Source organism: Schistocerca serialis, chromosome 3 (genome assembly GCF_023864345.2).
Source record: "Schistocerca serialis cubense isolate TAMUIC-IGC-003099 chromosome 3, iqSchSeri2.2, whole genome shotgun sequence".
NCBI classification, from domain to species: domain Eukaryota; kingdom Metazoa; phylum Arthropoda; class Insecta; order Orthoptera; family Acrididae; genus Schistocerca; species Schistocerca serialis.
The window spans coordinates 189,862,449-189,875,807 of NC_064640.1; the positions used below are offsets into that span (position 1 = coordinate 189,862,449).

Consider the following 13,359-nt stretch of genomic DNA (forward strand, 5'->3'; position numbering starts at 1 on the left):
TTAACTGCTGTTTTTTGCTCATCGCGAAACAGGCCATAGTAACATAGGCTATTTTAAGTGTATCCTCCATCCACATGTCAGTTTGGAAAGAAGCTCTTTTATCAGTAATGGTAGCATTAATTTGTGGAAACAGCACCATTTTAATAGTATCTGCAATGGAAATAACCCAATTCTTTACCATAGTGAGATGAGGTAGTACAGGCTCCACATCAACTTCACAACCCACTTCACTTCCTACAAATATGAATGAGTGGGCTACCTTTTTGAAACTGGAGCTATGAACCATACTGAATGGTCTAAGATATCTGTAGCCCGAGTGTCACTGAATCACAAGTAGCTTGCTTTTTAGATGCAGTAATTTAACATTGATGTGCATTATACAAATTTTGTGTGTTCTCCATTTGCAGTGTGGATTACAGTGTGTAACTTTTTCCAGATGTCACTTCACTTCTGGAGCTCATTTATAGCTGTGTACACTCCATTATTTAATTTTTGTTTCACATCCTCCCAGTCTCTCAAAACAAAGATTCATTAGAGGCCATTTGATCCCAAGAGTCAGTTGTTTTCACCCTGTTAGTGCCACACAACAGAGCAAGATCGTGCACTCAACTTCCACATTACATCACAGCTAGTATTAAAATCTTACATGTTTCAATAAGAGGGTATGAGTTGATGAATAGGAAGTAACCGTAGCATCACTATACTCAGACTCCTCATACTCATGGAATCTTAGCCAGAAAGAGAGAAGCCAGTCTGCTATATACGTAAATAAGTTTGTGATGTAGCCATTGGCACCTGCAAGGCACCCTCGTATACCAATCTATACAGGGTGTTACAAAAAGGTACGGGCAAACTTTCAGGAAGCATTCCTCACACACAAATAAAGAAAGGGTGTTATGTGGATATGTGTCCGGAAATGCTTAATTTCCATGTTAGAGCTCATTTTAGTTTAGTCAGTATGTACTGTACTTCCTCTATTCACCGCCAGTTGGCCCAATTGAGGGAAGGTAATGTTGACTTTGGTGCTTGTGTTGACATGCCACTCATTGCTCTACAGTACTAGCATCAAGCACATCAGTACGTAGCATCAACAGGTTAGTGTTCATCACGAATGTGGTTTTGCAGCCAGTGCAATGTTTACAAGTGTGGAGTTGGCAGATGCCCATTTGATGTATGGATTAGCACGGGGCAATAGCTGTGGTGCGGTACGTTTGTATCGAGACAGATTTCCAGAACGAAGGTGTCCCGACAGGAAGACTTTCGAAGCAATTGATTGGCATCTTAGGGAGCACGGAACATTCCAACCTGTGACTCACAACTGGGGAAGACCTAGAACGATGAGGCCACCTGCAATGGACGAGGCAATTCTTTGTGCAGTTGACGATAACCCTAATGTCAGCGTCACAGAAGTTGCTGCTGTACAAGGTAACGTTGACCACGTCACTGTATGGAGAGTACTACAAGAGAACCAGTTGTTTCCGTACCATGTACAGCATGTGCAGGCACTATCAGCAGCTGATTGGCCTCCACGGGTACACTTATGCGAATGGTTCATCCAACAATGTGTCAATCTTCATTTCAGTGCAAATGTTCTCTTTACGGATGAAGCTTCATTCCAACGTGATCAAATTGTAAATTTTCACAATCAAAATGTGTGGGCTGACGAGAATCCACATGCAATTGTGCAATCACGTCATCAACACAGATTTTCTGTGAACGTTTGGGCAGGCATTGTTGGTGATGTCTTGATTGGGCCCCATGTTCTTCCACCTACGCTCAATGGAGCACGTTATCATGATTTCATACGAGACACTCTACCTGCGCTGCTAGAACATGTGCCTTTACAAGTACGACACAACATGTGGTTCATGCACGATGGAGCTCCTGCACATTTCAGTCGAAGTTTTCGTACGCTTCTCAACAACAGATTCAGTGATCGATGGATTGGTAGAGGCGGACCAATTCCATGGCCTCCACGCTCTCCTGACCTCAACCCTCTTGACTTTCATTTATGGGGCATTTGAAATCTCTTGTCTACACAACCCCGGTACCAAATGTAGAGACTCTTCGTGCTGGTATTGTAGACGGCTGTGATACAATACGCCATTCTCCAGGGCTGCATCAGCGCATCAGGGATTCCATGCGACGGAGGGTGGATGCATGTATCCTCCTTAACGGAGGACATTTTGAACATTTCCTGTAACTAAGTGTTTGAAGTCACGCTGGTACGTTCTGTTGCTGTGTGTTTCCATTCCATGATTAATGTGATTTGAAGAGAAGTAATAAATTGAGCCCTAACATGGAAAGTAAGCGTTTCTGGGCACATGTCCACATAACATATTTTCTTTCTTTGTGTGTGAGGAATGTTTCCTGAAAGATTGGCCGTACCTTTTTGTAACACCCTGTATATTGGCCATCTAGAGGAAACCTTCACAGCCTCTCAAATCCCTTGTCTGGTTCAGATTCATTGATGATCATGATGATCTCAACCCAGGGCAAAAACACTCCATCCTCATTCCTTCATAACCTCAACAACTTCCCTTGCCCAGTATGCTGAAGGTCTCACAAAGACTTCCATAGACAGGTGCTATGACCCCAAATGTAGTTCACAGACCACTCCACTGCAGAAACTGAACCATGTCCTTTGCTAGGGCTTCGATTATTTATCATTGTGTCCAGAAACAAGGAACATCCTAACCATGATGCTTTCCACCCCCCCCCCCCCCCCCCACCCTCCCAAAGTGGTACTCTGTTCCCTACCTAACCTGTAAAACATCCTGGTCCATCCCTATATCAATCCTACCCCGAACACTTTGCTACAACGTCGTATTTTGTAGAAAAGATACCAATCCTACCCCCAAACACATCATATGCCTGGCCTTTCACAGGCCTATTTTATCCCATTAGGGACAGGGCTACCTCTGAAATCAGCCATGTCATATATCAGCTCTTCTGCAATTTGTGCACGGTATTTTATTTGGGCATGGCCACCAACCTACATTATACGCCAAAATGAATGGTCACCATCAAACTTACCAAGAACAAAGTTGACCACTCAGTGGCACAGTACTGTACTGAGCACCACATGCTTGAGCTCAATGGTTGCTACACAACTCATGCCATCTAGAGCCTTCCCTCTAGCACCAGCTTTTCTGAACTACATAGATGAGAGTTAGTCTTACAACACATTCTTCGCTCACATAATACTCGTGACCTTAATCTCCATTAACCCTCTGTCTCTACGCCTTCTACCCAACAGTTCTCCCTTCCTCTGCCTGTTGCCTCCTCCCAATCCCCATCTCCACATCGTCATCATCATCATCATCATCATCATCATCATCATCATGCACTACACAAACTCAATTACTCAAATGCCTGTGTGTTGAATGCCTAGTCCATGCACTTGCTGGCCCTCCCTCCCATGTTTCTATTCTGCACACTCACTGTCTCTGTCCAAGCCACTAGCTACCTATCCCCAGCCCTTCCTCCTGCTTCTTACCTCTTCCTCCATCTACATATCCCATCCAACATGACACCTCACCTCTGTCCACCTGGCAGATAGTTAAGTGCCGTGTATCTTATATATGAGAACAGTAACTGTTGTCCTTATTTATAAGCTAAAGAACCTTTTAATTACACGTTTGTCATATAATGTTTGAAAGTTATATTTATCAGCTTCTGAATGAATATTGGTGTATATACTGCTCAAAAACAAACCTTCAATAGATGATTATTTAAAAAAAATAAAAAAGAAATTGCCATGCATCTGGTCATATCATTTATAAGAATGGACTGATACTTTTTTTCCAGATTGCAGTTGTTCTTGGTAGCTGTACAGCTGGCGGTGCTTATGTCCCAGCTATGGCTGATGAAAGCATAATCGTGCGACGACAAGGAACTGTGTTTCTTGCAGGACCACCTCTTGTCAAAGCAGCAACAGGTGAACAGGTGGATGCAGAGACACTTGGAGGAGCTGACCTCCACTGCAGGTAATTTATAGTTTTGTTGATAGGAATATGTTGTAGTTGTAACAGGTTGTTGGATTGGGTAGGTGTGGGCGAGTGGTTCTCTTCTTGAGGTGGGGGACATACGTATGATGTAGGCAGCCAATCTATTGCCAGAACTCTTCATTAACAATCATATGTTAATGTAGATCAGTGCATCTGCAATAGGCAGATGGTAGACAGTGGGTGGAAATGAGCCAGGTGGTAGCCTAGCTGTAGCTAGGTAGGGTGTGCCTAGCAGGACTACCCAGATGATGAACTCGGAACTGCATGCTGGAATGCAGCAACAGCCGTTGCTGAGTTGTCCAGAACTCATGTTTTGACCTGGACCGTGGAGGTGGCTACTGGTTCTAACGTCCCAGGCTCAGGCAGTTAGATGGTGTTCGCTGGTTCACACACCAGAGATGGAAAATGTAGCTGCGTCAAAAGTATGGAAATGAGTGGCATGGGCTGTGCGTTGTTGTGAGGTCCAACTGTCCTGATGACAACAGGCTGGACCTGGAGGTGTAAGTACTATAGCCCAGCACTGAGTTTGCTGAAGCGCCATATTTCTGTGGTATTAGGAAACTTCTGGAAGGGAGGCTGATGATTGGTTTTTGGCTGTTGTTAATGCGGCAGTCGGTCAAACTTTCAAAGCTTCATTATGGCTATTCCAGACCCAGGTCTTTAGCATGTGGGTGCAGTGGTACAAAATTTCTGGCATCTGCTGAATAGCAGTATCGGTGGGAACATTATTTCATGACATCTTAAATGTGAGAAATGTTGTATTAATGTAAAAGACACAACTGAATGTCTTTTTTTCAATCATAAAGATATGTAGAATAGCTATTCATAACAATGTCTTTGCAGGTTTTGATATCAGGGTATTTGAATATAAAACAAAGAAAAAGTACTGGTGAGATCAGTTGAGGCAGTACATGATATTAATGTGAAACTTACAGCAATGTGGATATATAATTGTAAGAGAATTTAGAAATAGTATTTATTGATAGTCCCTCATTCCAATTGTTAGGGAGTTTGTAAGTCCTTGAGATCTAGCACGGCCTTTGTGACAGCAGAATTTTAAAATCCGATAAGGGTAGGTTGATACTAAGTTATGATATTATTAAGAAAATTGATGCATCCACCTTTTGTGAATGCTCTGTCAGTTTTTAAATGCACTGAATGTTGTCAGTGGCTGTCATTTACCACCACATTTTTGAACTATGCAATGAACAAATCATTAGTGTGTCAGTGGTGTGAAAATTGATGTGGAAGTTCAGTGAACGATATAGCAGTGTGTATGATGAACACAATGTGTCTGTAGTCACAGATAAATTCACTGTGGAAGGAAGATGAAGACAACCATTTCACCATGACAGATCGATAAATTTCTCCAAATTTGCTGATCATTGATGCATGAAATTGTGTTGGACAGCCCGAACTCCTGCAAATTATATACCTAATGGATGCCACTTTAACTAGCAGTCAGTGTGAAGTGCATTACTGTGTTTGAGGCAGTACTCTGAGGAGATAGGGCATTTTGAATCGCGTCATGATAGGGGATGACACATAAGAGTTATAAATGAAAAGACAAATGTCAGTCTTATTCTAGCCACTTGAAAGCTTCTGTGCACTGTATTTTGGCAGAAAATAACTGTATTTCTTATTGACTAGGGGCTACAATAGCTGCAATGGTAAAAATACTGCAATAACTACCATGTTAAACCACATTATAGGCTTTCCTCCTAACTCCTGCAAGATTTCTTTGCCCACAAGAGATTGTGTTCTGCTATGATGCAAACAAGCGCTTGCCAATTTATTATTATAGGTGGTAGAGGTCTTCGTTATAGGTACATAGTGTAGAATGTGTCTCAAAGTGTGTTACAATTATATTGAAAGACAGTAAGAACTGTACTTCAGTTTACAATAAAGTGTTTTATTTTGTACATTTTATGTTCTCTCTTATCGGCTAATTAATATCTGTTTTTTTCCACCTGTGCTCCTATATATATTTATATGCTGTCTTAAGGTTCTGGTTGGTATTTTTTTTTTACTTTGCATGTCTCCCTCCCCAGATTTCCCGATTTTCCATTTCTTGTTTGAGGTCAAAGCTACATTACACTCACACATTGGCTTTTGATGTTGTAAGTGCCTAGAAAGCACAGTGGTTAAGAAACTGAACCCATATTTGCATATGGTTCACATCACAATCTGGCCTTCGTAATTTATTTTTTCAATGATTTTGTATCAAAATCTGGCCTTCCTAATTTACGTTTTCCATGGATTCCACAAATTGTTACATGCAAGTGACAGATTGTTTATATGAACAAAACAGTGGCCGATTCTCACTCCCCCTTGCCCCCATCTTTATCCAGCAGAAATCTTTCTCTAATGACATCTGTGTTCACAAGGTGTTAAATTCTAACCTCACCCCTCTTCCTTTCAAAATTGTTTCTAGTATTTATTAAATTCTTTACTTTTCTTTGTAACAGAACATCTGGTGTGACAGACCACTATGCATTGGATGATCGACATGCATTGCAAATTGCAAGGAGTGTAGTAAGCAGTCTGGAACCACCCTTCTCTCAAAATCCACCCGAGGATACAGAAGAACCCTTGTTTCCTCCTGATGATATATATGGTATCGTTGGATGCAACCTCAAGAAGAGTTTTGATGTAAAAGAGGTTAGTTGCTTATTTAATGGTTTATTTAAATGTCTGGCCAGCTTTCTAGACCAGTGTGTCTCCCATTTGTTGTTATATTACACAATGTCCCACCTGCATTCAGTCCCATAACCAAAACTCTTTTGCCCTCTATGCACGTTTGAGTTAATTGGTAATAAGGAGGCAGCTAATTTAAGAAATTAAGTGATGCTTGGAGGAACAGTTGGGCACTCAAAATGATACCACAAATGATTCAAATGATTATTTATTTTGAGCCACCACTTCATTTCAATACAGATTGGTGATCAATAAAAGAGTATAAATGTTGTTTAATAATTGAAACACAATATATTGAATAACTTTTAATATCAGAATTCAATTTAACTAGTCAATCTGAAGTTTGTAAACTATTTTCTCACACACACTCATGCACGCATGTGCAATATTCTTACAGAAATGGAAAAACAATTTCTTGCTATTGATGATACAGTAAAACTGATGTGTAGCTCATATTTGGTTGTTGATTACAAATCCGGTAGGCCATTAGGTCTCAGAGAGAGAGAGAGAGAGAGAGAGAGAGAGAGAGAGAGAGAGAGAGAGAGAGAGAGAGAGAGAGAGAGAGAGGGGGGGGGGGATAAGAAGTAGTAGTTTACTACAAATGTTCTAGTTCTCCATGGGTTGATTTCTAAATAACAGTTATTTGCTTATGTGTTGTGGTAAGTTTCTTTGGGTAAGGGTCTACTACATGGTGGGGGACTGATGACCTTAGCTGTTTAGTCCCCCTTAAACATTCCAACAACCACCACCACCATCTACTACATGGGCAGTGCCATTGCGTGCATGTTTCACTGTTCATTGTTGGCAGCACTGACTTAGAGGTGTGACTAGAATATTAGAGGAGTGTATCAACTGCTGGTTGTAAGTACTCAGTGTAATTCAGCATATGGATAGTACGGTGGTGTGTTTCGTAATGATGAATTGAAGTAAATGTATCAAATGTGTTGAGGTTTACACATAGTGACACTCTTTATTCTGTATTCACTGGATAGACAAATGGTGAACAGGTGGTACAGTATCACATAATCCAAGAGTAGTCTAGGTCTGTGGCAGTGATTGCCATCACAAGATAGCTGGCATAATATGCGGATCATGTGGAGCACCTACTACAACTGCTGTTCCCAGTGGAGTGCCTGCTTGTATCCAGGAGGTTGGCCACAGGATCCTGCCAGGTGAGGTGATGTGATGTGATCACCTTGAGGGTGTGGCTTTTTTTCCAACATTTTCCTTGTGGCAGCCACTCACAGCTCGCAACATCAATTTTGGCCAGTTGTGATAACTCAATCTCGCTGTGAGAGTCGATTACATCACATGATTATACAATGGAAAGCACAACCTACTCGGAAAAGCAGCAGCCATAACTCTGAAAATACACAAGATATTCACCGTAAATGTACAAATGATTTCATGATGCTTGATATATAGCTGCAGTCCCTACTTAAACTGTTCAGTAACTGTAAATGAACTTTTTATCACAATATTAGTAACTGTAGCTGATTTGTTTTCCGTACCATCACATTTGATGCTTTTTACCAGCTCACAACCAACACCTTCAAACCTAACCTATAACTGTTATTACACTACAGTTCAGTCTGTCGCCATTACCTTCATACCACATAAATGTTCTGTGGCCCAATAAAGCCATGAATAATCTACAAATAACATGAAATGTTTTCAGTTCTGGCATTCAAAGTAGATTGCCGAATACTCGGCTTTGCCTAGTTATGTGTTTGCCTAGTTATGTGTTTATTCCAATCTTCTATTAGCACATCTCCTTTGCTCACTCTGTCTACCACCACCTCCTCCTCCTCCTCCTCCTCCTCCTCCTCACTATATCCATTTCCTCCTCCCCCTTCTCTCTGTCCATCTTATCCCCTCCCCTCTCCCTGTTTATCTCCTCCTCTTCCCTTTCTCTGTACCTTTGCCCCTCCCCAATCTCTCTGCCTATCTCTTCCTCCATCTGTCTGTCCATCTCCTCATCTTTCCTTTTTCCATCCGTTTGCCCCTCCCTCTCTGACTCTGTCTACACAGTGCAGAAACAAAATTGCAAATATCTACTGAAACACCAGAGATAATGTGCCTGATGACTCTTAAGAGAGAGACCCAGTATATAATGATGAGCAGTATTTGTTTGGGCTGACTCCAGTGACACATTGCAAAAATGAAATCAATCACACACACAAACACAAATGCTGTGATTGGCACTGCCCCTGTTCTAGACAGCCTTCTTCTGTTTTCCATTATAAAGTTAAAGTATGAAGCTTTATTTATTTGTACTCATGGATCTGACTTCACTCCAGCTAAGTTTTAGTGATTTGCAATGCACTAGCACAATGATTATGTTGTTCCAGCTGGCCGTAATCAGTAGCTTTTTGTATAGAAAAACTTGAGGAATTACTTTACAGCTGTTTGTTGACATGGAAAGAAAATTTTGTAGTATCACAGTTGGAAATATGGATCAACATTTTCTAGATATACGAGGGTCACTCCAAAAGAAATGCACACTATTTTTGTAAAAATACAGTTTTCATTGTGAATGTGTGAAAGTTTTACAGTGTGTAGATACATCCTTTCCGCTTGTTTTCAAACGTAGTTCAACCTGTTCCTGTGAGTGGCACCGTCACAGCATGTCTTCAAGATGGCTGCTACACTTGACATTTGTCAGAAGCAATGTGCTGTCATAGAATTCCTGTGCTGCGAAAACGAGACAGTGGGAAACATCCACAAGAGGTTGAAAAAGGTGTATGGAGATGCTGCTGTTGATTGCAGTACAGTTAGTCGGTGGGCAAGCAGGTTACGTGATGAAAGCGGGCACAGCAATATTGAGGATTGTCCTGGCAGCGGCAGGCCTTGTACTGCACACACGCCAGACAATGTGCAGAGTGTTAACGAATTGGTGACTGCTGACAGACGCATCACAGTGAATGAATTGTCATGCTACGTTGGGATAGGGGAAGGAAGTGTTTGCAGAATGCTGATAGTGTTAGCATTAGAAAAGGTTTGTGCCAGGTGGGTTCCCAAGATGTTGACAGTGGCTCACAAAGAAACAAGAAAAACGGTATGCAGCAAACTTTGGAGCAGTACGAGAATGGTGGAGATGAATTTCTTGGAAGAATTGTGACAGGTGATGAAACATGGCTCCATCATTTTTCACCAGAGACGAAGAGGCAATCAGTGGAGTGGCATCGTGCAAATTCACCCAAGAAAAAAAAATTCAAAACCACACCTTCTGCTGGAAAAGTTATGGCTACAGTATTTTTCGATTCCGAAGGACTCTTGCTTGTGGACATCATGTCAAGTGGAACCACCATAAATTCTGATGCATATGTGACGACACTGAAGAAACTTCAAGCTCGACTGAGCCGTGTTCGACCACATCGGCAAAAGCAGGATGTTTTGCTGTTGCACAACAATGCACAGCCACATGTCAGTCAAAAAACCATGGAAGCGATTACAAAACTCAGATGGACAACACTGAAACACCCACCTTAGGCCTACAGTCCTGACCTGGCTCCATGTGATAATCATCTCTCTTGGAAACTGAAAGACTCTCTTTGTGGAACAAGGTTTGAAGATGATGACTCCTCGTGCACACTGCCAAACCTTGGCTCCAACAGAGTGGTCCAGAATTTTACCGTGCGGGTATACAGGCACTGGTTCCAAGATGGCATAAGGCAGTTGAGAGGGATGGAAATTATGTGGAGAAATGAAAATATTGTTCCCAAAGGATGTATCTACACACTGTAAAACTTTCAAACATGTAGAATAAAAGCTGGATTTAAAAAAAATAGTGTGCATTTCTTTTGGAGTGACCCTTGTAGCAGTGTTGAGATATTTAAGAGCAGTTTATGGGAAATACTGGTCTGTCATGAAGTTGTAGTCTGCACAAATATTTCTGTTCATTTTGGAGCTTAAAAAGAAAATCTCTTAATTTGTCAGTTGCTGCCATAGTATTTGAACACACACCTGATCTTGACAGCATGCTTATTATTGTAGTAAACTTCCTGGATGAAAGCTATCAGTGTAGAAAGATCTGATTAAATTTGTTTTCTCTGTGTATAAATGCACATTTAGCTTGTTTATCTTTGTGTTGCAGGTGATTGCACGGATTGTTGATGGCTCAAAATTCAAAGAATTCAAGCAGAAATATGGCGACACACTAGTCACTGGTTTTGCTAAGCTGTATGGTCACACTGTTGGTATTATTGGCAACAATGGTGTTTTGTTTTCAGAGTCCGCTCTTAAAGTGAGTGCTTATACCTTTTAATGTCGACAAAGTAACATACATGTAGTAGTAGTAGTAGTAGTAGTGTGTGTGTGTGTGTGTGTGTGTGTGTGTGTGTGTGTGTGTGTGTGTGTGCGTGTGTGTGTGCGTGTGCGCATACGTGTTTATTGTGGGGGAAAAAAGAAATTGAAGGTTTGATGAAAAAGTCATCTGAATTGTTGTGATGCTGTTGTGACTTGCTTTTGATTGCATTGTACTGCATGTTACTTCAGTTCTAATTGATTTGCTATATCTTTTTGTTTGCTTGCTTGAATTAACTATAAATATGTACTTTTCTCCTTGCATTCTGTGTTGAATTGTGTCCTATTAGGAACCATTTCCTTTTTTTATTTTCCATTTTTAGGGAACACATTTCATTCAACTTTGCTGCCAGAGGAAAATCCCAATAGTGTTTCTTCAAAACATCACAGGTAGTACATGTTTCAATTATGTTACCACTAATTGTATGACTGAACAAAAAACAAAAGTATCATTTTCCAGACAATGGAATTTCATTCTTTGTTTGAGAGGTATTATCTGTCAGTAATCCATTTAACAGCAACAGTTATGACATTGGATTAGGAAACTATGCTTTGTTATAGATTGTATAAACAACCGAGACTTCTCTTAACCATGCCAGGTTATTTGTATCACTTCAGCAACTGACATTTTCCAGAATGAGATTTTCACTCTGCAGCGGAGTGTGCGCTGATATGAAACTTCCTGGCAGATTAAAACTGTGTGCCCGACCGAGACTAGAACTCGGGACCTTTGCCTTTCGCGGGCAAGTGCGAAAGGCAAAGGTCCCGAGTTCGAGTCTCGGTCGGGCACACAGTTTTAATCTGCCAGGAAGTTTCAACTGACATTTTGTCTGAAAAAACTTTCAAGGAACAGAAATTGTTTTACAGAGTGAAGTGATTATGTGGCAGAACATGTTAATTACAGAAACATTAGAAAGCATTGTATGTATTGTTAAATGTGTGTTAAAATGCTGTAGTTTCAGTTTAATTATTTTTTATCATTTCATTCATCTATTATGCTATGCTATTAGTGCAGTTTGGTTTTTGTTTCAGTTATATTTTTTTTTGTGACTTAGTCTTTTTCTTGACTTAATAACTTCGTTGTCTAATAATTTTGGTGCAGGTATTTGTGGAAGAGACAGACGCATTTGATGTGTTCTTCAGTAGCTGAAATTTTGTTTTGAAGCTCTGCTAACATTTTAATTCTTTGTCCTGCTAACATTGCTTGTAAAAGTGCCTAGAAGAATGAATCTGTTACTTTTGGTGAAGATTCCCAACAGTAAATGCTGTAGTTTCAGTTTAATTATTTTTTATCATTTCATTCATCTATTATGCTATGCTATTAGTTATGTTCATAAGGACCTTACTAATGTTCAAAGACACTATCAAAATAAGGAGGAATTAGTGTGTTGCTGTGTGACACTGTGAAATCATGAGTCGTATTTGACTGTTGGGTGGGTCCCCTATGAGATACAGTTAAACTAATATGAATATGTGTGACCACTCTAGAACCTCTTGTAAACAGCTGTTCAAACAATTGGGCATACTGACAATAGCCCCAAAGTATATATACTCCCTTACGATGTTTGTTGTCGACACAAATATGAAATTAGAAGGAGAAATAGTATACACTACTCATCACTCAGCCTTATGCCATCCTCACAAGGGATGTGTTTTTCAATGTGATACACACCAAATATGGTTTCCAGTGAGTTTGGTGCATGCTCAGAAATTAGTTTGTACATCACATTAAACGTACTACTTAAGTGTTGTTTATGAATGCAGCATTCTCCAGCAGCAGTTGTCATTTGAAAGTGGACACTTGTAAAACTCTATGATACCCCTATTAGCGATTGTTGAAGGTGACCATGGGAAATTGGAAGGAAGATTGTAGACACAATGATGGACTGGGCAGCAAATTGCTGATAGAGAAACTGTTACTTGTAACATTATACAAACACCTATCCTCTTTCAGTGCACCTGTTGAAATGCACATTTGCTTTCTTGTCAGTATGCTAGTCTTATTGTTCTGATGTAGTATACACTGTGATGAACTGAATGAGAATCGCTCAGTGATGTAGCAGCAATCTTGCAAGTCATAGTCCATATTCTATGGCATATTCACAAAATCGAACAAACTCACTCCTGGACGAAGAGCCCTGTTATGTAAGCATAAACATCAAATACTACAGAACATACTTCTGTGGTGTTAAAGCTCCAAAATTTTTTAGAAAATGTGAAGGTGAATACAAAAATATTCGTAGAAAGCAGGATGCAAACCTACAGTGTTACAGTTCTCAGACTGCATCTCTACTGCACTGCAGGTGCAGTCATTTATCTTAAGAAGTCATAAAGGCTATGGCAGCAG

General features: G+C 40.5%; 1 protein-coding gene across 1 annotated transcript in view; it reads left to right on the top strand.

Annotated features, from left to right (window-relative positions):
• LOC126469894 (methylcrotonoyl-CoA carboxylase beta chain, mitochondrial) overlaps positions 1–13,359 on the top strand; it is a 92,677-nt gene that overhangs the window by 30,847 nt on the left and 48,471 nt on the right. The window contains exons 4-7 of the mRNA XM_050097236.1: positions 3,811–3,989; positions 6,479–6,671; positions 10,804–10,953; positions 11,336–11,402. Coding sequence (XP_049953193.1) covers positions 3,811–3,989; positions 6,479–6,671; positions 10,804–10,953; positions 11,336–11,402 — 589 coding nt within the window. The remainder of the gene's footprint in view (positions 1–3,810; positions 3,990–6,478; positions 6,672–10,803; positions 10,954–11,335; positions 11,403–13,359) is intronic.